The sequence below is a fragment of the Pseudophryne corroboree genome, chromosome 9 (genome assembly GCF_028390025.1).
Source record: "Pseudophryne corroboree isolate aPseCor3 chromosome 9, aPseCor3.hap2, whole genome shotgun sequence".
In the NCBI taxonomy this organism is placed as follows: Eukaryota; Metazoa; Chordata; class Amphibia; order Anura; family Myobatrachidae; genus Pseudophryne; species Pseudophryne corroboree.
This window is the reverse complement of record NC_086452.1, coordinates 144,239,878-144,266,073: the sequence shown is the minus strand read 5'-3', so window position 1 is coordinate 144,266,073 and position 26,196 is coordinate 144,239,878. Positions and strand designations below refer to the sequence as shown.

The 26,196-nt window shown below is 45.0% G+C and overlaps 1 protein-coding gene across 1 annotated transcript in view; it reads left to right on the top strand.

The window, feature by feature from the left end:
* DPYD (dihydropyrimidine dehydrogenase) overlaps positions 1-26,196 on the top strand; it is a 1,751,827-nt gene that overhangs the window by 701,591 nt on the left and 1,024,040 nt on the right. Inside the window, exon 10 of the mRNA XM_063941496.1 lies at positions 22,208-22,418. Coding sequence (XP_063797566.1) covers positions 22,208-22,418 — 211 coding nt within the window. The remainder of the gene's footprint in view (positions 1-22,207; positions 22,419-26,196) is intronic.

Below are 26,196 nucleotides of genomic sequence, written 5' to 3'. Positions count from 1 at the left end.
TTCTGATTCCATGGACCGGGATAATGCGTCGGCTTTCACATTCTGTGAACCTGGGCGGAAATGAAGCCTAAAATTAAAACGTGAGAAAAACATAGCCCACCTGGACTGGCGAGGGTTAAGGCACTGAGCTGCTTTTAGGTATAGCAGGTTTTTATGATCCGTGAAGATGTTAAACGGATGTTTAGCCCCTTCTAGGAGATATCTCCATTCCTCGAGAGCCAGTTTGATTGCCAGTAACTCTTGATCTCCCACGGAGTAGTTAGCTTCTGCGGGAAGAAACTTGCGAGAAAAGAATCCACAAGGGTGAACTTTCCCATCAGATCCCTTCTGGGAGAGAACAGCTCCAACCCCAACTGTAGAGGCATCTACCTCCAACTCGAACGGCCTGTTGACATCTGGCTGTGACAGCACTGGAGCAGACATAAAGGCTAGCTTGATCTTCCGGAAGGCTGCCAAGGCTTCTTCTGACCAGTTGGAATGATCTGCCCCTTTCCGAGTCAGGTTGGTAATAGGAGCGATGAGAGTGGAGAATCCTCGAATAAATTTTCTATAATAGTTGGCAAAACCCAGGAACCGCTGGATAGATTTGAGGGAGTTTGGAATGGACCAATTGGCAATGGCTTCCAATTTTGCCGGGTCCATCTGAAGATCCGATCCGGAAATTATATACCCCAGGAAGGGTATAGAGGGAACTTCGAAGGTACATTTAGATAATTTCCCGTAGAGACGGTTCTCACGAAGACGTCGGAGAACTTCACAGACTTGTAGGCGATGAGATGGAAGGTCTTGAGAAAAAATAAGAATATCATCTAAGTAAACAACAAGGTACTTATACAGGACATCACGAAAGATCTCGTTCACGAAGTGTTGGAATACTGCTGGAGCATTACTTAACCCAAATGGCATTACCAGGTATTCATAATGGCCATCTCGAGTGTTGAAGGCTGTCTTCCACTCGTCACCACTCCGGATTCTGATGAGATTATAGGCACCGCGGAGATCTAACTTGGTGAAGATGCGAGCCCCCTTAACTCTATCAAAAAGTTCGGTAATAAGTGGTAGAGGATAACTATTCTTGATGGTAATGTCATTGAGACCCCGATAGTCAATGCATGGACGTAATCCACCATCCTTCTTTTTGACGAAGAAGAAACCTGCACCAGCGGGTGATGATGACGGACGGATGAATCCTTTCTGAAGATTCTCTTTGATGTAATTACTCATCGCCTCTGTTTCAGGAACAGACAAAGGGTAGGTGCGCCCCCTGGGTGGCTTCTTGCCAGGAAGGAGATCGATGGGACAATCCCATTCCCTATGGGGCGGCAGGATATCAGCAGCCTTTTCACAGAAGACGTCTGCGAAGTCTTGATAAGCTGCTGGGAGTGTTAGCTGTGACTTTACTTCGGTAGACTTGATGGGACACACTTGGGCTAAGCAGGAATGATGACAGTGTGAACTCCATGAGGTAAGCTGCAACGTTGTCCAGTCGAACTGTGGGTTATGTAGTTGAAGCCAAGGCATGCCCAAGACAATCTCCTGGGTGGCTTGAGGGATGACCAGGAACTTGATCACTTCTGAATGGAGAAATCCAACTCCCAGAACCACTGGGGTAGTTTGATGTGAAATGTTCCCTTTAGAGATTCTACTACCATCCACAGCAGTAATGTATACAGGATAAGAGAGTTCACAGGTAGACAAGCAAAATTTGTTTACCGCAGCTTGGGTGATAAAATTTCCTGCAGCACCGCAGTCCACTAATGCTGACGCAGACTGGAGCCCAACGGAAGTTTCTAACGTCACTGGAAGAATGAGATCTTGTTGAGAAGGAGCTTGACTGAATGATCCTAACTTGACTCCTCCCTTACAAGTCAGGATCTGGCGTTTCCCGAACGCATCGTGCAGGAGTTAATTTGATGACCCGCAGCAGCACAGTATAGGCAAAGCCTCTCTCGTATTCTTCTTGCCCGCTCCTCAGGGGTTAGGCGGGACCTATTTACCTGCATAGGCTCGTCAGAAGAAGGAGGCTGAAACTGTACAGAAGGTATGAACCTTACTCTGCGAGGCTCACTCCGAGCGCGTTCATTATTGCGTTCGCGGATGCGAGAGTCCAGCTTTATACACAGGGAGATCAAGTCAGACAGTTGAACAGGAATGTCACGGGTTGCCAGTTCGTCCTTGATCCGATCCGAAAGTCCGTGCCAGAAGGTTGCTACCAGAGCTTGGTTGTTCCATTGGACTTCTGCAGCCAACGTCTGGAACTGGATGACATATTGTCCCATGCTTCGGTTACCTTGACGAAGTTGGATCAGGTCTGCCGAAGCTGATGTTGCACGACCAGGCTCGTCAAAGATCCGTCTAAAGGTTGACACGAAGTCTGAGTAGTTATTGATCAGAGGGTCAGCACGTTCCCACAGAGGAGACACCCAATTCAGAGCAGATCCAGAGAGTAAGGAAATGATGTAGGCAACCTTGGACCTTGGTGTAGGAAAGTTATGTGGCAATAACTCAAACTGTATTTCGCACTGATTAAGAAACCCGCGACATAATTTAGGACTGCCATCATATTTGCTCGGCACGGGCAGATGCAGACGTGACACTGGAGCTGATGCAGCCGACATAGAAGAACTTACAGCACTGGCAGGTGCTGGGGTAACAGTAGGTGAGAGTACACTTGGCAGGGACTGCTGCAGTGTATCCAATCGGGAGGACATCCCTTGTAGAAAGTGAAGCATCTGCTGCTGCGCAACCTCTTGACCATCCAGACGGGAGACCAGATTTTGCAAGGCCTCTGACCCCACACTCCGTCCACCATCCGAGTCCATCGATCCTGGACTTACTGTCAGATTGTGTTCGGTCTGTGTCCCCGGAGGGGGCGCTAGTGGGTCAGTGGAGGTAGGAGGAAAGAGACGAGGAGGTTGTATCACGTTCTTGCGCATGAGCGCAATGGTATTTTATTCAGCAGATAAGTTTAAACAGAAATGCAGCAGAAATAATATATCAGATGAGAAAACACTTGGAATGATAACAAATAGTCTATGGCAATGGATGATAGGTGACTTGAGAAATCATATCCGGAAATAAAACAACAGAATGAATGTCAATGAAATGATTCTGGTTTGGAAACCAGAGCAGGGTTATAAAACAGAGAACTAAGGCAGTAGATGGATATTGCAAACCTGAGCATAAGCAGGAGACCAACTCACAGTGCAGGTGATGAGGCACTGGCAGCAGCAAGCTGTGTCACAGGTGGAGGAATGAACACACCTGGAGTTTAGTCTTCAACTGCAGGCTGAAGCACACAAGGTGGTGATGAGTGTGAAGCCCAATGCAGGTTGCTGGTATTGCTGAGCCTTGAAGTTCCACGGGAGCAAGCAGAATCACCAGGAGTATAAGTTCTTAGCAGAGAACCAGGAACTCAGGAGAAACAGGAGCCGATCCTTTCATGCAGGTTGTCAGAATGACACAAAGTCCAGGATGCCTGTGAGGTGAAACTGTAGCCTCCTATATACCCCATGGTGTGCAGGGATTGGATGGAGGAAAGGACAGTGGGTGCGGCCACGCACCGGATTGGCCGCAGTATACTAGCTGTTTGGAAACTGTCATGGCGGCGCCCACGCCGCGGCCCAGCGGGGACGCGGCGCGCACACGCCCGCTGGCTCAGGAGTGTTCCCAGGACCTTGATGATGTCCCATGGCAGGGGCATAGGCGACAGGTGACCGCAGGGAGCCAGGACGGAGTCCGCAGCGGCGGACGGAAGCCAGTCTGGTAAGCCGATTCCTGACAGTACCCCCTCCTTTAGGGGTGGACACCGAACACCCACGTGGTTTGGAGGGATGAGTGCTGTGGAAGATACGGACCAACCTAGGAGCATGGACATCAGATGAATTCACCCAGCTTCTCTCCTCTGGGCCATAACCGAACCAATCGACCAGGTACTGGAGACGTCCATACCGGCAACGAGAGTCCAGAATCTTGTTGATCTCAAATTCCACGCCCCGCTGAGTTCGAACCTTGGGACCTACTGGAAGAGTATTCTGAAAGCGGTTTAGGATTAGAGGTCTGAGGAGAGAAATGTGAAAGGCATTAGAAATACGAAGTGAAGGTGGTAATTTCAACTTGTAAGCCACTGGGTTGATGACACTCTCAATAGGGTAAGGACCAATGAAGCGTGGTGCAAACTTCATGGATGGGACCCTGAGACGAAGGTTGCGGGTTGATAACCAAACCCTGTCCCCCGGTTTCAAATGGGGAACCGCACGTCTCTTGCGGTCGGCGTAGATCTTGTATCGACTGGAGGCTTTTTTGAGGGAAACATGAATTCTTTTCCAAATGGAGGAAAACTGAGTCAGAGCAGTAGTGGCAGCAGGAACATCCAAGTGAGGGAGTTCTTGGAATTCAGGTACTCGAGGATGTTGCCCGTAGACTGCAAAGAATGGTGTCGTGTCTGTAGCAGTGTGGTAACGAAAGTTATGGGCGAACTCGGCCCATGGGAGCAGATTGAACCAATCATCCTGGGAGGATGTCACATATAACCTTAGAAAAGTCTCAAGTTCTTGATTGACTCTCTCTGTCTGCCCATTCGTCTGAGGATGGTATGATGACGAGAATTTCAATTTTATCTGCATGGCAGAACAGAGGGCCCTCCAAAACCTCGCTACAAACTGTACCCCCCGATCAGATATTATTTCGGAGGGTAAACCGTGTAAACGGAAGATCTCCTGTAGGAAGATCTGGGCAAGTTTCGGGGCAGAAGGGAGACCCTGGAGAGGAACGAAATGAGCCATCTTGGAAAATCTGTCCACTACAACCCAAATAGTGTTATGTCCCTGAGAAGGTGGAAGATCAGTGATAAAATCCATTGATAGGTGAGACCAAGGACGATTAGGGACAGATAAGGGTTGTAACTGACCTGCTGGAGACTGACGAGGAGTCTTGTGCTGCACACATTTCGGACAGGATGCCACGAAATCCTGGATGTCCACTTTCATCTTCGGCCACCAATATGATGCAGAAAGGAACTTGAATGTCTTCAGGACACCAGGATGACCAGAGAACTTGGATTGGTGGGCCCAAGCTAGCAACTTGGGACGGAGTTCTGGGGAAACAAAAGTCTTACCCGGAGGTGGAGCTGGAGAGACTTGAGAGGCAGCGAAAACCACGGGACTCAGGATGGAATGTGGCACAGAGTCAGATGTTCCCTCTTCTGATTCCATGGACCGGGATAATGCGTCGGCTTTCACATTCTGTGAACCTGGGCGGAAATGAAGCCTGAAATTAAAACGTGAGAAAAACATAGCCCACCTGGACTGGCGAGGGTTAAGGCACTGAGCTGCTTTTAGGTATAGCAGGTTTTTATGATCCGTGAAGATGTTAAACGGATGTTTAGCCCCTTCTAGGAGATATCTCCATTCCTCGAGAGCCAGTTTGATTGCCAGTAACTCTTGATCTCCCACGGAGTAGTTAGCTTCTGCGGGAAGAAACTTGCGAGAAAAGAATCCACAAGGGTGAACTTTCCCATCAGATCCCTTCTGGGAGAGAACAGCTCCAACCCCAACTGTAGAGGCATCTACCTCCAACTCGAACGGCCTGTTGACATCTGGCTGTGACAGCACTGGAGCAGACATAAAGGCTAGCTTGATCTTCCGGAAGGCTGCCAAGGCTTCTTCTGACCAGTTGGAATGATCTGCCCCTTTCCGAGTCAGGTTGGTAATAGGAGCGATGAGAGTGGAGAATCCTCGAATAAATTTTCTATAATAGTTGGCAAAACCCAGGAACCGCTGGATAGATTTGAGGGAGTTTGGAATGGACCAATTGGCAATGGCTTCCAATTTTGCCGGGTCCATCTGAAGATCCGATCCGGAAATTATATACCCCAGGAAGGGTATAGAGGGAACTTCGAAGGTACATTTAGATAATTTCCCGTAGAGACGGTTCTCACGAAGACGTCGGAGAACTTCACAGACTTGTAGGCGATGAGATGGAAGGTCTTGAGAAAAGATAAGAATATCATCTAAGTAAACAACAAGGTACTTATACAGGACATCACGAAAGATCTCGTTCACGAAGTGTTGGAATACCGCTGGAGCATTACTTAACCCAAATGGCATTACCAGGTATTCATAATGGCCATCTCGAGTGTTGAAGGCTGTCTTCCACTCGTCACCACTCCGGATTCTGATGAGATTATAGGCACCGCGGAGATCTAACTTGGTGAAGATGCGAGCCCCCTTAACTCTATCAAAAAGTTCGGTAATAAGTGGTAGAGGATAACTATTCTTGATGGTAATGTCATTGAGACCCCGATAGTCAATGCATGGACGTAATCCACCATCCTTCTTTTTGACGAAGAAGAACCCTGCACCAGCGGGTGAAGATGACGGACGGATGAATCCTTTCTGAAGATTCTCTCTGATGTAATTACTCATCGCCTCTGTTTCAGGAACAGACAAAGGGTAGGTGCGCCCCCTGGGTGGCTTCTTGCCAGGAAGGAGATCGATGGGACAATCCCATTCCCTATGGGGCGGCAGGATATCAGCAGCCTTTTCACAGAAGACGTCTGCGAAATCTTGATAAGCTGCTGGGAGTGTTAGCTGTGACTTTACTTCGGTAGACTTGATGGGACACACTTGGGCTAAGCAGGAATGATGACAGTGTGAACTCCATGAGGTAAGCTGCAACGTTGTCCAGTCGAACTGTGGGTTATGTAGTTGAAGCCAAGGCATGCCCAAGACAATCTCCTGGGTGGCTTGAGGGATGACCAGGAACTTGATCACTTCTGAATGGAGAAATCCAACTCCCAGAACCACTGGGGTAGTTTGATGTGAAATGTTCCCTTTAGAGATTCTACTACCATCCACAGCAGTAATGTATACAGGATAAGAGAGTTCACAGGTAGACAAGCAAAATTTGTTTACCGCAGCTTGGGTGATAAAATTTCCTGCAGCACCGCAGTCCACTAATGCTGACGCAGACTGGAGCCCAACGGAAGTTTCTAACGTCACTGGAAGAATGAGATCTTGTTGAGAAGGAGCTTGACTGAATGATCCTAACTTGACTCCTCCCTTACAAGTCAGGATCTGGCGTTTCCCGAACGCATCGTGCAGGAGTTAATTTGATGACCCGCAGCAGCACAGTATAGGCAAAGCCTCTCTCGTACTCTTCTTGCCCGCTCCTCAGGGGTTAGGCGGGACCTATTTACCTGCATAGGCTCGTCAGAAGAAGGAGGCTGAAACTGTACAGAAGGTATGAACCTTACTCTGCGAGGTTCACTCCGAGCGCGTTCATTATTGCGTTCGCGGATGCGAGAGTCCAGCTTTATACACAGGGAGATCAAGTCAGACAGTTGAACAGGAATGTCACGGGTTGCCAGTTCGTCCTTGATCCGATCCGAAAGTCCGTGCCAGAAGGTTGCTACCAGAGCTTGGTTGTTCCATTGGACTTCTGCAGCCAACGTCTGGAACTGGATGACATATTGTCCCATGCTTCGGTTACCTTGACGAAGTTGGATCAGGTCTGCCGAAGCTGATGTTGCACGACCAGGCTCGTCAAAGATCCGTCTAAAGGTTGACACGAAGTCAGAGTAGTTATTGATCAGAGGGTCAGCACGTTCCCACAAAGGAGACACCCAATTCAGAGCAGATCCAGAGAGTAAGGAAATGATGTAGGCAACCTTGGACCTTGGTGTAGGAAAGTTATGTGGTAATAACTCAAACTGTATTTCGCACTGATTAAGAAACCCGCGACATAATTTAGGACTGCCATCATATTTGCTCGGCACGGGCAGGTGCAGACGTGACACTGGAGCTGATGCAGCCGACATAGAAGAACTTACAGCACTGGCAGGTGCTGGGGTAACAGTAGGTGAGAGTACACTTGGCAGGGACTGCTGCAGTGTATCCAATCGGGAGGACATCCCTTGTAGAAAGTGAAGCATCTGCTGCTGCGCAACCTCTTGACCATCCAGACGGGAGACCAGATTTTGCAAGGCCTCTGACCCCACACTCCGTCCACCATCCGAGTCCATCGATCCTGGACTTACTGTCAGATTGTGTTTGGTCTGTGTCCCCGGAGGGGGCGCTAGTGGGTCAGTGGAGGTAGGAGGAAAGAGACGAGGAGGTTGTATCACGTTCTTGCGCATGAGCGCAAAGGTATTTTATTCAGCAGATAAGTTTAAACAGAAATGCAGCAGAAATAATATATCAGATGAGAAAACACTTGGAATGATAACAAATAGTCTATGGCAATGGATGATAGGTGACTTGAGAAATCATATCCGGAAATAAAACAACAGAATGAATGTCAATGAAATGATTCTGGTTTGGGAACCAGAGCAGGGTTATAAAACAGAGAACTAAGGCAGTAGATGGATATTGCAAACCTGAGCATAAGCAGGAGACCAACTCACAGTGCAGGTGATGAAGCACTGGCAGCAGCAAGCTGTGTCACAGGTGGAGGAATGAACACACCTGGAGTTTAGTCTTCAACTGCAGGCTGAAGCACACAAGGTGGTGATGAGTGTGAAGCCCAATGCAGGTTGCTGGTATTGCTGAGCCTTGAAGTTCCACGGGAGCAAGCAGAATCACCAGGAGTATAAGTTCTTAGCAGAGAACCAGGAACTCAGGAGAAACAGGAGCCGATCCTTTCATGCAGGTTGTCAGAATGACACAAAGTCCAGGATGCCTGTGAGGTGAAACTGTAGCCTCCTATATACCCCATGGTGTGCAGGGATTGGATGGAGGAAAGGACAGTGGGTGCGGCCACGCACCGGATTGGCCGCAGTATACTAGCTGTTTGGAAACTGTCATGGCGGCGCCCACGCCGCGGCCCAGCGGGGACGCGGCGCGCACACGCCCGCTGGCTCAGGAGTGTTCCCAGGACCTTGATGATGTCCCATGGCAGGGGCATAGGCGACAGGTGACCGCAGGGAGCCAGGACGGAGTCCGCAGCGGCGGACGGATGCCAGTCTGGTAAGTCGATTCCTGACAGTACCCCCTCCTTTAGGGGTGGACACCGAACACCCACGTGGTTTGGAGGGATGAGTGCTGTGGAAGACACGGACCAACCTAGGAGCATGGACATCAGATGAATTCACCCAGCTTCTCTCCTCTGGGCCATAACCGAACCAATCGACCAGGTACTGGAGACGTCCATACCGGCAACGGGAGTCCAGAATCTTATTGATCTCAAATTCCACGCCCCGCTGAGTTCGAACCTTGGGACCTACTGGAAGAGTATTCTGAAAGCGGTTTAGGATTAGAGGTCTGAGGAGAGAAATGTGAAAGGCATTAGAAATACGAAGTGAAGGTGGTAATTTCAACTTGTAAGCCACTGGGTTGATGACACTCTCAATAGGGTAAGGACCAATGAAGCGTGGTGCAAACTTCATGGATGGGACCCTGAGACGAAGGTTGCGGGTTGATAACCAAACCCTGTCCCCCGGTTTCAAATGGGGAACCGCACGTCTCTTGCGGTCGGCGTAGATCTTGTATCGACTGGAGGCTTTTTTGAGGGAAACATGAATTCTTTTCCAAATGGAGGAAAACTGAGTCAGAGCAGTAGTGGCAGCAGGAACATCCAAGTGAGGGAGTTCTTGGAATTCAGGTACTCGGGGATGTTGCCCGTAGACTGCAAAGAATGGTGTCGTGTCTGTAGCAGTGTGGTAACGAAAGTTATGGGCAAACTCGGCCCATGGGAGCAGATTGAACCAATCATCCTGGGAGGATGTCACATATAACCTTAGAAAAGTCTCAAGTTCTTGGTTGACTCTCTCTGTCTGCCCATTCGTCTGAGGATGGTATGATGACGAGAATTTCAATTTTATCTGCATGGCAGAACAGAGGGCCCTCCAAAACCTCGCTACAAACTGTACCCCCCGATCAGATATTATTTCGGAGGGTAAACCGTGTAAACGGAAGATCTCCTGTAGGAAGATCTGGGCAAGTTTCGGGGCAGAAGGGAGACCCTGGAGAGGAACGAAATGAGCCATCTTGGAAAATCTGTCCACTACAACCCAAATAGTGTTATGTCCCTGAGAAGGTGGAAGATCAGTGATAAAATCCATTGATAGGTGAGACCAAGGACGATTAGGGACAGATAAGGGTTGTAACTGACCTGCTGGAGACTGACGAGGAGTCTTGTGCTGCACACATTTCGGACAGGATGCCACGAAATCCTGGATGTCCACTTTCATCTTCGGCCACCAATATGACGCAGAAAGGAACTTGAATGTCTTCAGGACACCAGGATGACCAGTGAACTTGGATTGGTGGGCCCAAGCTAGCAACTTGGGACGGAGTTCTGGGGAAACAAAAGTCTTACCCGGAGGTGGAGCTGGAGAGACTTGAGAGGCAGCGAAAACCACGGGACTCAAGATGGAATGTGGCACAGAGTCAGATGTTCCCTCTTCTGATTCCATGGACCGGGATAATGCGTCGGCTTTCACATTCTGTGAACCTGGGCGGAAATGAAGCCTAAAATTAAAACGTGAGAAAAACATAGCCCACCTGGACTGGCGAGGGTTAAGGCACTGAGCTGCTTTTAGGTATAGCAGGTTTTTATGATCCGTGAAGATGTTAAACGGATGTTTAGCCCCTTCTAGGAGATATCTCCATTCCTCGAGAGCCAGTTTGATTGCCAGTAACTCTTGATCTCCCACGGAGTAGTTAGCTTCTGCGGGAAGAAACTTGCGAGAAAAGAATCCACAAGGGTGAACTTTCCCATCAGATCCCTTCTGGGAGAGAACAGCTCCAACCCCAACTGTAGAGGCATCTACCTCCAACTCGAACGGCCTGTTGACATCTGGCTGTGACAGCACTGGAGCAGACATAAAGGCTAGCTTGATCTTCCGGAAGGCTGCCAAGGCTTCTTCTGACCAGTTGGAATGATCTGCCCCTTTCCGAGTCAGGTTGGTAATAGGAGCGATGAGAGTGGAGAATCCTCGAATAAATTTTCTATAATAGTTGGCAAAACCCAGGAACCGCTGGATAGATTTGAGGGAGTTTGGAATGGACCAATTGGCAATGGCTTCCAATTTTGCCGGGTCCATCTGAAGATCCGATCCGGAAATTATATACCCCAGGAAGGGTATAGAGGGAACTTCGAAGGTACATTTAGATAATTTCCCGTAGAGACGGTTCTCACGAAGACGTCGGAGAACTTCACAGACTTGTAGGCGATGAGATGGAAGGTCTTGAGAAAAAATAAGAATATCATCTAAGTAAACAACAAGGTACTTATACAGGACATCACGAAAGATCTCGTTCACGAAGTGTTGGAATACTGCTGGAGCATTACTTAACCCAAATGGCATTACCAGGTATTCATAATGGCCATCTCGAGTGTTGAAGGCTGTCTTCCACTCGTCACCACTCCGGATTCTGATGAGATTATAGGCACCGCGGAGATCTAACTTGGTGAAGATGCGAGCCCCCTTAACTCTATCAAAAAGTTCGGTAATAAGTGGTAGAGGATAACTATTCTTGATGGTAATGTCATTGAGACCCCGATAGTCAATGCATGGACGTAATCCACCATCCTTCTTTTTGACGAAGAAGAAACCTGCACCAGCGGGTGATGATGACGGACGGATGAATCCTTTCTGAAGATTCTCTTTGATGTAATTACTCATCGCCTCTGTTTCAGGAACAGACAAAGGGTAGGTGCGCCCCCTGGGTGGCTTCTTGCCAGGAAGGAGATCGATGGGACAATCCCATTCCCTATGGGGCGGCAGGATATCAGCAGCCTTTTCACAGAAGACGTCTGCGAAGTCTTGATAAGCTGCTGGGAGTGTTAGCTGTGACTTTACTTCGGTAGACTTGATGGGACACACTTGGGCTAAGCAGGAATGATGACAGTGTGAACTCCATGAGGTAAGCTGCAACGTTGTCCAGTCGAACTGTGGGTTATGTAGTTGAAGCCAAGGCATGCCCAAGACAATCTCCTGGGTGGCTTGAGGGATGACCAGGAACTTGATCACTTCTGAATGGAGAAATCCAACTCCCAGAACCACTGGGGTAGTTTGATGTGAAATGTTCCCTTTAGAGATTCTACTACCATCCACAGCAGTAATGTATACAGGATAAGAGAGTTCACAGGTAGACAAGCAAAATTTGTTTACCGCAGCTTGGGTGATAAAATTTCCTGCAGCACCGCAGTCCACTAATGCTGACGCAGACTGGAGCCCAACGGAAGTTTCTAACGTCACTGGAAGAATGAGATCTTGTTGAGAAGGAGCTTGACTGAATGATCCTAACTTGACTCCTCCCTTACAAGTCAGGATCTGGCGTTTCCCGAACGCATCGTGCAGGAGTTAATTTGATGACCCGCAGCAGCACAGTATAGGCAAAGCCTCTCTCGTATTCTTCTTGCCCGCTCCTCAGGGGTTAGGCGGGACCTATTTACCTGCATAGGCTCGTCAGAAGAAGGAGGCTGAAACTGTACAGAAGGTATGAACCTTACTCTGCGAGGCTCACTCCGAGCGCGTTCATTATTGCGTTCGCGGATGCGAGAGTCCAGCTTTATACACAGGGAGATCAAGTCAGACAGTTGAACAGGAATGTCACGGGTTGCCAGTTCGTCCTTGATCCGATCCGAAAGTCCGTGCCAGAAGGTTGCTACCAGAGCTTGGTTGTTCCATTGGACTTCTGCAGCCAACGTCTGGAACTGGATGACATATTGTCCCATGCTTCGGTTACCTTGACGAAGTTGGATCAGGTCTGCCGAAGCTGATGTTGCACGACCAGGCTCGTCAAAGATCCGTCTAAAGGTTGACACGAAGTCTGAGTAGTTATTGATCAGAGGGTCAGCACGTTCCCACAGAGGAGACACCCAATTCAGAGCAGATCCAGAGAGTAAGGAAATGATGTAGGCAACCTTGGACCTTGGTGTAGGAAAGTTATGTGGCAATAACTCAAACTGTATTTCGCACTGATTAAGAAACCCGCGACATAATTTAGGACTGCCATCATATTTGCTCGGCACGGGCAGATGCAGACGTGACACTGGAGCTGATGCAGCCGACATAGAAGAACTTACAGCACTGGCAGGTGCTGGGGTAACAGTAGGTGAGAGTACACTTGGCAGGGACTGCTGCAGTGTATCCAATCGGGAGGACATCCCTTGTAGAAAGTGAAGCATCTGCTGCTGCGCAACCTCTTGACCATCCAGACGGGAGACCAGATTTTGCAAGGCCTCTGACCCCACACTCCGTCCACCATCCGAGTCCATCGATCCTGGACTTACTGTCAGATTGTGTTCGGTCTGTGTCCCCGGAGGGGGCGCTAGTGGGTCAGTGGAGGTAGGAGGAAAGAGACGAGGAGGTTGTATCACGTTCTTGCGCATGAGCGCAATGGTATTTTATTCAGCAGATAAGTTTAAACAGAAATGCAGCAGAAATAATATATCAGATGAGAAAACACTTGGAATGATAACAAATAGTCTATGGCAATGGATGATAGGTGACTTGAGAAATCATATCCGGAAATAAAACAACAGAATGAATGTCAATGAAATGATTCTGGTTTGGAAACCAGAGCAGGGTTATAAAACAGAGAACTAAGGCAGTAGATGGATATTGCAAACCTGAGCATAAGCAGGAGACCAACTCACAGTGCAGGTGATGAGGCACTGGCAGCAGCAAGCTGTGTCACAGGTGGAGGAATGAACACACCTGGAGTTTAGTCTTCAACTGCAGGCTGAAGCACACAAGGTGGTGATGAGTGTGAAGCCCAATGCAGGTTGCTGGTATTGCTGAGCCTTGAAGTTCCACGGGAGCAAGCAGAATCACCAGGAGTATAAGTTCTTAGCAGAGAACCAGGAACTCAGGAGAAACAGGAGCCGATCCTTTCATGCAGGTTGTCAGAATGACACAAAGTCCAGGATGCCTGTGAGGTGAAACTGTAGCCTCCTATATACCCCATGGTGTGCAGGGATTGGATGGAGGAAAGGACAGTGGGTGCGGCCACGCACCGGATTGGCCGCAGCATACTAGCTGTTTGGAAACTGTCATGGCGGCGCCCACGCCGCGGCCCAGCGGGGACGCGGCGCGCACACGCCCGCTGGCTCAGGAGTGTTCCCAGGACCTTGATGATGTCCCATGGCAGGGGCATAGGCGACAGGTGACCGCAGGGAGCCAGGACGGAGTCCGCAGCGGCGGACGGATGCCAGTCTGGTAAGTCGATTCCTGACACTGTCAACCTGCTTCAAACGAGCACGGGTGCACGCATCATTCATTGGGGGTAATTCCAAGTTGATCGCAGCAGGACATTTTTTTAGCAATTGGGCAAAACCATGTGCACTGCAGGGGAGGCAGATTTAACATGTGCAGAGAGAGAGAGATTTGGGTGGGCTGTGTTCAATCTGCAATCTAAATTGCAGTGTAAAAATAAATCAGCTAGTGTTTACCCTGCACAGAAACAAAATAACCCACCCAAATCTAACTCTCTCTGCACATGTTATATCTGCCTCCCCTGCAGTGCACATGGTTTTGCCCAACTACTAACAAAAATCCTGCTGCGATCAACTTGGAATTACCCCCATTGTTCGCTGTGTACACACACTAGACTAATTGAATGATAGATCGTTCAAAACCGTCATTATCGCTCAAATTGATGGAAAAAATCTTCTACTGTGTGTGTGGGCCTTTACATCTGCCCCACCTGCAGTGCAGCATGGTTTTGTCCATCAGTGTGCTTTTTTGGTTTGCTAACAAACCTGAATAACTCCCCAAATGCGGATATGTGACTGCACTGCCCCACTCATGCTCTTGGTTTCATAGCCATCATAATTATCAGTGCACAATTGCACCACTTGCTCTTTCTTGCAAGAGATCTCTGCATATACATAATTCGTCATAGCACCCAATTCCGTCACCACACCCCCACTGAACTCCTCCTAGCCACCTACTGTAGTTACTTACATTATACTACAAGTGGAGATGTGAATGCAGGGCCGTAACTAGGTCATACTTACCTACTTTTAATGTCTCCTCTCCGGGAGAAGCCCGGAGAGGAGACGCTGCAGGAGACTTCATGGGGCGGGGGTGGGCTGTGACTTCATCAAGCCCCACCCCCCACATCCAGAAAACGCCACGATTTGCGGGTCCGCTGGAAGGGGGCGGGGCTAAAATAACACAATTCACAACATTTTAACCCCTTCCCCACTCCACGGACCCTCGAACTCAGGAGAGTATCTCTCCATTCTGCCCGCGTCACTAGGATGCGAGCAGGATGAGGGAGACTTACCTAATCTTTCGAGAGTGCGGGGGGCTACCCCAAAAAATGTGGGACTCCCGCAGCTTCCGGGAGAGTAGGCAAGTATGAACTAGGTGTGTATGGAGGGGGAACCGCACATAGCGCTGCAGGGTAGGGGGCGCTGTTGGCAGCACTTGTCAGTTATCTGTTTTAATTCCTTTTACTTGTAGCTTCCACTCTTTTTGAAGCCCAGCAACTTCTGACCACCCCTGTCTCCTTCCCCCACCCCTTCTGTCACCAGTTCCTATACAACATTCATGAACTTAACTTGATAGCTTAAAGAAAAATATGGCACATTCTGACCAGAGTTCCAAAATGTGGGAAGGGGCATCATAGCATGGGCTTTCTCTGGGATCAATTTTGTCATGCCCCATACCCACAATTCTCTTTCTGGCACGGGGCACCAAAAACTTGTTACGGCTCTGTGCAACTGAGTTGTGTATGACTATGATTTTGACCTTAAATACATGCACTCCGCTATGGCGCATATAAAATCCATGATCACTCTGTAATACAGGTGTGTGTATCTCCGCAACTGGACTTTAAGAATTACATCACAATGTTTAAAGGGGAGAAAAAAGAAATCTTATTTATTTCAGATGAATAAAAGGAAAAGAAAACATTTATTTGCCTTAGATACAGTGACTGAAGTAGTACAGCAGCTCTCACTTGTGATCTTTAAATTAAATATGCATACCCAGTAAGTTATAGTTTTCATATAAAACTATTTATTACAGAACACTGAGCAGGGAAAATTAAAGAAAAAAATAAACTGCTCTTAACTAAAGAGCCTGTGGGGGGTATTCAGTTGTTTGAAAAGTCAGTTAGTTGTCTGTGTTTTTTCCTATATAATAGGAAAAAACAGACACCCAACTGACTTTTCAAACAATTGAATTCCCCCTATAAGTCTATACGTTTCGGAGCAGGGTCTTCTTTTCGCTTTGTCTGTATCTTAGGGGTCTATTTACTAAGCCTTGGATGGAGATAAAGTCGATGGAGATAAAGTACCAACCAATCAGCTCCTAACTGTCATTTTTCAAACCCAGCCTGTTACATGGCAGTTAGACACTGATTGGCTGGTACTTTATCTCCATCCACTTTATCTCCATCCAAGGCTTAGTAATAGACCCCTTATACCCCTTTGACATCGCAAATGTTGGGTCTCATCCGGTAATTGGAAACGGGTCCTTACCGGGTGGGACCCCGGCATTTGACCCATAGAACTGGCTCCCTGACCCATCAATATGCCGGGTCGGGTTGCCATAGCTGCGGGGGGGCAGGACCGGCATCAGAGGTGGGTACGGAGGTGGCGCTGGGAGATGAGCTCATCTCCGCGCCGCCTCTTCCTATGTAGTGGACGGGTCCTGAGTCGACCTGGCAACCCGTTCACACTGCCCCTGACCCAGTATTCAACCCGGGAATAACACTGCTTTATTTCCGGGTACAATTATTGGGTCACAGGACCTAGGAATTCACCATGGGCCCTTTCACACCACACAGCGACCCGTGTCGACCCGGCAATATACTGGGTCAAAAACGGGTTATTGCTGCGGTGAGAAAGAGGTATTATTACAAGTCTTGTTCTATTACTGTTTGTCCACAAATATAAACTACAATGGTACAAAATAAATAAATGTTAATAGTAAAAGAATTTCAAAGTGCCCTATTAAGACACAGCCAACAGCGAGCCAACATAGTAATAATATTTGTAAACCGATGTATTCTTGTAATCAGCCTTTGAAGTAGTAACTGCTTAATGATGTTTGCACAAACTAGTCAATGTAAATAATGTTTAACTCAGTATAAAAGGCAGGGGCACGTCCTCCAAACAGGATGTCTTCCTTCAGAAGGACACAAGGTTGGCAAAAGATTCAGGATAATTTTAAGTCAAAAGTAATTCATACCCACAGATATTAATTAGCATTAATATCCTAGAAAATGTATTTCATCTGACTCCTCTGCTTTATGTGTATATTTGTGCTCTCTTTATTTATTAGCAAAAGTAACTGAAAGAAAATTCTGTACAAAAACCTTCATTTGTTTGTAAAGGAAATTACAGTTTGTGTGAAAATTAAGTTTTATTTAACCACTTACGTAATTGGTGAATACTTTTTTCAAAAAACACTCAAAAATTGTTGTTTTTTTAATTCTGCATTAGGTTAAGAACATCTATTTAAAAAATAGCCAACACAATGTTATTACAATAAAGTCATTTTTTGGGGAAAAAAAATATTTTCAAATCAATTATTTTAAACATTGGTGACCGATGTATATCGTACCATCGGGACATTGAGGCTTACATTTTCCATGCACAGCCCGGTATACAGAGGGGTGTACTTCGGCGGCTACAGAGAGAAGCAGCCGCCGGGTATACACCGCTGCTCTTTTCATTAGATTTCCACCCAGTGGAAAGACACTGGGTATATACAGTAGCACAGCTGCTTATTTCTATTACGCTTCCGTGGCAGCTGCAGTGAGGAGCAGCTGGCCAGTGCACACAGGAACACAGAGGCGTCTGCTTCTCTCTGCAACCACCAGGTGGGAAGTGCCGCTGGGCTGGCTGATCACTGCACTCAGCAGTGATCAGCAGACACTGGGGGCGGGACTGTGGGTGAAATGGGCTTTTATGACTGCTTGCATCAGATGCGACCATGTCAGGGAAAGCCCTGTCGTGTGTGGTCGCATCTGATGTAACCACACAAGGCAAATGGTTAGAATCATAAGCATATATCGTATGTGTAGGTAACTCACAGCAATGTACTTTATCTGTGTAATGTAGTCTATACTAGCCATTGGAAACAAATGTCTGGTTGTTCACTGCCCACTTGTATTTTCTAAACCATCCCTTTTATGGGGTTTAAACAAAATAGACTTGACGTATGACACGCCAAGGATGTGTGATGCAAAACTTCTTTGTTTTGCACTGTCTACATACACATGCTTTGTCAGTGCACACCTAGGCCCACTTCTGCTCTCCAATCTTGGGAGATGTCTATGCAAACAACTAGTGTGTGTGTGTGTGTGTGTGTGTGTGTGTGTGTGTGTAGCAGTGTAAAATAGTGTCATTCTAGCACCCTGCACCTAATCAGAGAGGGGGGCATATTTAAATTTTTAAAGGCAAAATATTATATGCACTGTTTTGCTACAGCTACTGTAATGATAGATCACATCTAAGATTTTGACCTTAAGAAATTAAAATATGCCCCCTTACCGGGAAGGGGGAGGGAGGGGGAAACAGTGGTATGGGCCCATGTTTACGGGTGTGGACAGTCTCCAGAAGAGGGGTGGCCAGCACATTGGTTTTAATAACCATTAGAGAGTGCATGAGCTGGGCTCGTGATAAATTGATATAGTAAATACTGCTACTGCATGCATGAGAATGTACCAGATTAATAATGACAATGCACTGAAGAAAATACACCATAGTCCTGTGCAGTATAAGGTAACATATGTATAATGTATAATTCAAGTGCACAGTCTGGAATCTGATCTCTAGAGGATTAGGTGGTCCTCGGACAGTGGGGCCCACTGGGGGATTCACCTGTGGGGCAGGCCAGCTCTGCCTCTCGCAGATTGGGTGCAGGAGGCTAGAATGAACACTACAAAAATCAGAATAGTCACAAACTACTGTATACAGTATACAGTGCATCCGGGAAGTATTTACAGCGCTTCACTTTTTCTACATTTAGTTATGTTACAGTCTTATTCTAAAATTGAATAAATTAATTTGTTTCATTTATAGATGTATTCACAGCCTTTGCCGTGAAGCTCAAAATTGAGCTAATGTGCATCCTGTTTCCAGTGATCATCATTGAGATGTTCCTACAGCTTAATTGGAGTCCACCTGGGGTAAATTCAGTTGATTGGACATGATTTGGAAAGGCTCACACCTGTCTATACAAGGTCTCACAATTGACAGTGCATGTCTGAGCACAAACCAAGCATGAAGTCAAAGGAATTGTCTGTAAACCTCCGAGACAGGATTGTCTTGAGGCACAAATCTGGGGAATGGTACAGAAAAATATCTGTGCTTTGAAGGTCCCAATGAGCACAGTGGCCTCCATCATCAATAAATGGAAGAAGTTCGGAACCACCAGGACTCTTCCTAGAGCTGGCCAGCCGTCTAAACTGAGCAATCGGGGGGAAAGGGCCCTAGTCAGGTAGGTTACCAAGAACCCGATGGTCACTCTGTCAAAGCTACAGCATTCCTGTGTGGAGAGAGGAGAACCTTCCAGAAAGACAACCATCTCTGCAGCAATCCACCAATCAGGCCTGTATGGTAGAGTGGCCAGACAGAAGCCACTCCTTAGTAAAAAGCACATGGCAGCCCACCTGGAGTTTGCCAAAATGCACCTGAAGGACCCTCAGACCATGAGATACAAAATTCTCTGGTCTGATGAGACAAATATTGAACTCTTTGGCGTGAATGCCAGGCGTCATGTTTGGAGGAAACCAGGCACCGCTCATCACCAGGCCAATACCATCCCTACAGTGAAGCATGGTGGTGGCAGCATCATGCTGTGGGGGATGTTTTTAGTGGCAGGAACTGGGAGACTAGTCAGGATTGTGGGAAAGATGAATGCATCAATGTACAGAGACATCCTGGATGAACACCTGCTCCAGAGTGCTCTTGTCCTCAGACTGGGGCTACGGTTCATCTTTCAGCAGGATAACAACCATAAGCACACAGCCAAGATATCAAAGGAGAGGCTTCAGGACAACTCTGTGAATGTCCTTGAGTGGCCCAGCCAGAGCCCAGACTTGAATCCGATTTAACATCTCTGGAGAGATCTGAAAATGGCTGTGCGTCGACGCTTCCCATCCAATCTGATGGAGCGTGAGAGGTGCTGCAAAGAGGAATGGGCGAACCTGCCAAAAGATAGGTGTGCCAAGCTTGTGGCATCATATTCATAGAGACTTGAGGCTGTAATTGCTGCCAAAGGTGCATCAACAAAGTATGGAGCAAAGGCTGTGAATACTTATGTACATGTGATTTTTTATTTTTAATAAATTAGCAAAAATCTAAAAAAAAAAACTTTTTTCACATTGTCATTAAGGGGTATTGTGTGTAGAATTTTAAAGACAAAAACAAGTTTATTCCATTTTGGATTAAGGCTGTAGCATAACAAAATGTGGAAAAAGTAAAGCGCTGTGAATACTTTCCGGATGCACTGTAAATGTCACATTACAAGTCCAACCTACTCCTTCTCCTACCACTGCAGAACTACCCCTTTACATTAAATAAAATTCCTCTGTGTTTCTGTCCATTTTAATCTTATTAATGGCTCACATGTATGAGGGGACATTTGGACATTGTTACAAGATTTGTAGATTTGTTATTATTTGTATTGTGTACATACTGTATGTGCTTCTCCACCGAGTAAAACTACTCAAACACACAGTGTTTGTCCTGCTAAAAGAATGCAATGTGACACAATTTCAGTGGATTCAGTATGATTTCCCGACAGTTGGGATCCCAGCGGTCGAAATACAGATGCCGGAATCCCAGCAGTCAAAATCCCGACATCGAGTGCAGCATGTCCCCTCGGAGTTAGGGTTAGGCTGCAGTTAAGGATGGTATAGGGCACAAATACACTTAAATGCTATGTTGATATGTCAACTGTCAACATAATGTCTATGTCGACACTCTGAATGTTAATATTTTGTACCCTACCTATTCCAATAAAAAATGGTTTGTACAGTTGGAACTTTTCACACTTAGGGGTCTATTTACTAAGCCTCTGCTGGAGATAAAGTGGCCGGAGATAAAGTACCAGCCAATCAGCTCGTAACTGCCATGTCACAGGCTGGGTTTGAAAAAAGACAGTTAGGCTGTGATTGGTTGGCACTTTATCTCTAGCCAAGGCTTAGTAAATAGACCCCTTAATTTAGATTCACTCCTAACTCTAAATGAAGCACATAATTTAATTTTAATTAAATAAATTTGTATCTTTGCTTTAAAAAATAATCACTATCTATTGTTGCATATCACAGCAGTACATAATTAAGTACAGGCTAGCCACAATTCATCATATTGGAAACATCTCTCTTCAGCGATGACTATTTTTCTTTTGCCAGCAGTCTAACACTGCAAACATAAGAAATTACACTATGTACATACACAGCTATCACCCGCTAATGTGTATAGTAATCCTACCTGGTGAGGAATTCAGCAAAGCCCATGTTAAAGTCAAGTAACCCTTGATCACACTTTAGTAAATAGACCCTAAATAACAATGTTTAACTGTTCAGATTCCTTAGCAGCCCCATCCCTCAGGGGATGCAGAATATTTTACCAAGGTAAAATAATTTGACGCTTGAAATAAGTTGTTTACACTTAAAAAAGCAGTGTCACACAGCGAAACGCGTCGGTGTACCTACTGTGCATGCTGATTTTTGGATACAACTAGGAAACAAATCCACACATCTGCAATAAGGAACCACATTGCTACTGCCATCTGCACAGAGGAAAGAACCCTGGCTTTCATTAGAACTATGCTGTGAGTCCCATACCTAGCTACAAAAAGATTTCCTCCTCTGGACATTTAATTGGCAGAAATTCTTGTAATTGACTGCGTTCCTCCAAAATGGTGGTAATTCTCCATGAACTGCATTTACTCAATATCCAAGGTTACTAGTATTTATGACTCTATCTAATTTTCTAACATAGTGCTAATGTGCTCTCAATTTTTTGTGTTTTATGTATTCACAATATTATTTGTGTCATTTACGTTGCAACGGTATATTTCTTAATTTTACTAGCCTTATAATAAATGCAATATTTTTAATACTATATTCAGCGCTGTCAATTCTATTTTCCATCCCTCAGGGGATACTATTGAACGCAGTACAATTATTGGACTTTAATAAGATCTTATTCAGTGGTACTCTGTAGGATTACCATCTTACTTAATACAGGAGAGCAGAAACTGAGTTGCATGTTTGTTCATGTTTTGCAGGTGGAGTTAGCGAAGGAGGAAAAGTGTGAATTTCTTCCGTTCTTGTCACCTCGCAAAGTCATTCTGAAAAATGGCAAAGTGAGCGGCATGCAGTTTGTCCGCACAGAACAGGATGAGGCTGGAAACTGGATTGAAGATGAAGATCAGATTGTTCAGTTAAAAGCAGAAGTCATCATAAGTGCATTTGGATCTGTACTAAGCGATCCCACAGGTACTGTACAGCAGTTGTGTTAAAAAGGTTGTGCGTTGAATTGTATGGCATGTCATAGTCCATATATACATAACCATCATGTAAACTTGGCAGCTGATATCAAGTCTACACTGTCCTCACAGAAAAGATGTTGCTGTCACATATAACATATAAATACTCAAATACCAATAATAGCTTTATTGAGCAGTGTAAAAAAAAAAAAAGATAGATACAGTAGATATATATATATATATATATTTATTAATTTTAATTTAGGTACAGTATATAATCATAAATGGTTAGCACTCTGCACTCCTCTATATGCAAAAAAGGAAGATAATATAAAATAGTGCCATAATGTACAGTATGTATGGAAATAAATGTGAATTGTCAAAATTCCTAATTTAATCACATGAATATTCAAAAAGGCAGGCATAAAATAGTTTCTTTAACCTTCCATGTATCTCTTCTCCAGTATGGAAGCATAGATAAAACAGCTCATGTAAAATGATACCAAGGGAAAGCAATCGTACTGTAGTATAATATCTTTTATACATTTATTAAGATACAGTAATAAAAGAAACACAAAGTATAAACTTTTGTTCCTTCTATTGTTTTATTGAACTTCTAAAAGATAATTTATCATATTTTCTATTATCAATTTTTTAATATATATATATATATATTTATTCACATACAGTGTGTGTGTGTGTGTGTGTGTGTGTGTGTGTGTTCACTTAGATCTTTGCTATTTTGCTCAATTTGGCACAACATGCAAAACATGGCTAAGCTGTTTTTCACGAGTAGCGAGTGGATGGATTTTAATATTTTTGTTTGCCATAATAGAATATTTATAAAGTAACATATTAAAGAAGCAGATTAAGAAATATCACAAGGCATGGCTAAATCTCTGAGTCTATGGCATGCAAAACCGTGCCATACGTGGCGGGATATAGCAAAGATGTACGTGGACACACACATATATATATATATATATATATATATATATATAGGCAGACAATGGAAGCATGCAGCGGCACTCAGAGACTGATTCCAGAAATTAAAGGTGCAAAAGTAGGTGGTTTAATCCATAACAAATAAATAAAACACAAAGATGACCAACGTTTCGGGGCGCTAACGCCCCTTTGTCGAGGTGACAAAGGGGCGTTAGCGCCCCGAAACGTTGGTCATCTTTGTGTTTTATTTATTTGTTATGGATTAAACCACCTACTTTTGCACCTTTAATTTCTGGAATCAGTCTCTGAGTGCCGCTGCATGCTTCCATTGTCTGCCTATACTTATCATACCAGAGGGCACCGGAGCAACAAATTTGGGGTGAGTGCCAGTTCTTTTTGGACTCTATATATATATATATATATATATATGTATGCATGTATGTGTGTATATATATATATATATATATATATATATAAATATATATATTTTTTTTTTTTCACAGCTCAATATGTTTCCAGTGGTTCCACTATAATGTTGAAATATGGAGTGTATGTTTGTGCTAGCTCCATAATGCTCCATTACGGAAGCATTTCACTTTACCGAGATGGCTTGCAGTCTGGTTTCAGCGCATGCTTCTCACCGTCATGTCACTGCTTAAGAGCACCTCAGTGGGACATGGATGTGTTACAGTTTAGCACCCAGGGACCCTATGATAACCTAGATATAAAGTACCTACTGTGCTGTCAACCCATACTGCTACCGCTTGTAGACACACTGCTACTAACATATATCACCGGCTGATGCTCTGTATGTTTCCACGCATGCTCTGCTCCATCCAGATACTGAGTGTATGTAACAGTGAGTAGGGCTTTACCAGCATACTACTGCTCAATAAACCACACTACTGGTTAATTCCTGGCTGTTTGGTACATTTAGTTGATCTGCTGGTGTGTACTTTTACTCTGCTTATTACCATCACCAAATAGTACACACATATCAACATATAAAAGCTATTATGGACATTTGAGTATTTTTGTTTTATGTGACAGTGCTAGTGTCCTTCCACTTTTTCCTGTGATCTATTGAGGAGTGATGTTCCTTGGTTAGGATCCAGCTGTTGTCATTAAAAGGCAGGTTATAGATTTTTTTTCTCCCTGATATTTTGTATTCTACACCATCTTCAGCTGACCCCTGCTGCTAATGACATTTGGGTTAGGGTTCTGCAATCACTGCACATATTATGTTAGCTTTGCATTAGTCTTTAAAAGGGAAACTTTGTCATCATGGGTCATGAAAAAGGACATAAAAATGAGGTGAATGTTCTATTTGTTTTCTATATCTCTTCGCATACAGTAATTGTGAATTTGAAAGATCAGTGACTAGCACAGGCCAAGCAAATTTCATATGAAGAGCCACCAATAATTCATTATTTTTATTAACATTACTTTTCATCCTGAATCACCAAAGACAATCATGCAGCTTTGTTCAGCTGATCAAAAGAGACTATGATGGACCAGTTGCACAACACGATAGGACCATTGTTTGTATTACTGCTTTTTATTTTGAAGTTCTGAAGGCAATTTGGCTAATGAAAAGTCATTTCCATTATGTATCTTGTTTTTATCTTTTATTTTCCCTGGCACAAGACAAATTGAGAATTAAATACAAAAACCAGCACAGCTAAATCTTTCCCATATGAAAATATCAAACATTCTTTTATTAAAGCAATGTTTAGATGTAGCAATCTTTTGGGCGAAATAAAAGTAGGTATATACAGTATACAAATAGTGAGTATACAACAGCTTCACAAAACACAAGTTTGTGAATATGACCTGGATAAATAAGGATTTTTTATTTTTATTTTTTTTATACATACAGGGGGAGATGTACTAACTTTTAGTTCAAATAGCATGCTTTCTGGTGCGTTGATGTAGGGACTGGGGACAAAAAGAACATCAAAGAGTGTAAATGTAAACTGCAAAATTTAAAGCCACCATCCTGATTTTATACAGACCTATATATTGTGCTGCTCTGCATTGGGTCTAGTCCTCTAAAACTACAAATGCCATATGGCATGTGGCCAGCAATGTATACTATCACACATTAGTGTTGCCGTCATATTAATTAAATAGGGATGCCCATTTATACAATAATAATCAGTAGTACCCCATTAAGATCAAAAACTAACAGTAGTCCACTGTATCCAGATGATAGATCGGCAATATATTGATCGACAGTCAATAGATCAATACCATTTGGTCGACATGCATTAGGTTGGCAGGTGAAAGGTCGACAGTGCTTAAGGTAGACAGGTTCAAAAGGTCAACGTGTCACGCTGAAGCAAGTCACTTTGGCTGAAGCCTGGTGAGCGAAATGAGCCTGCACGGTAAACGTTGCACGGAAAGTGGTCACATAACATGAAATATACAAGATTTGGCCCAACCCTTCCAAAAATTTTGACCATTTGTGTGTCGACAATTGTCTTGTTGACCTTTTGTACTAATGACCTTAAGCACTGTTGACCTTTCATCTGTTGATTTTTTGTACCTGTTGACCTTATGCATTTTGACCATTGGGTGTCTACCTAACGACTGTCCACCATAACATTGTTGATCCACTGATTCACACCCATGCCCATTTTAAATAATTAATAGTACTGCCACCATTAGATCAAAAATAAATTAATGTTGCCACATCATAAAATGTATAAATTAATATTGCACTAATATTACTTACTAGTTACCAGCCCATCAAAAAGAAGGGACAACATACTGTAACAGTAATATCAGTGCCAGCGGCTGTGCGCACCTGAATAGAGAAACACTTCAATTGCTCAGTTGGG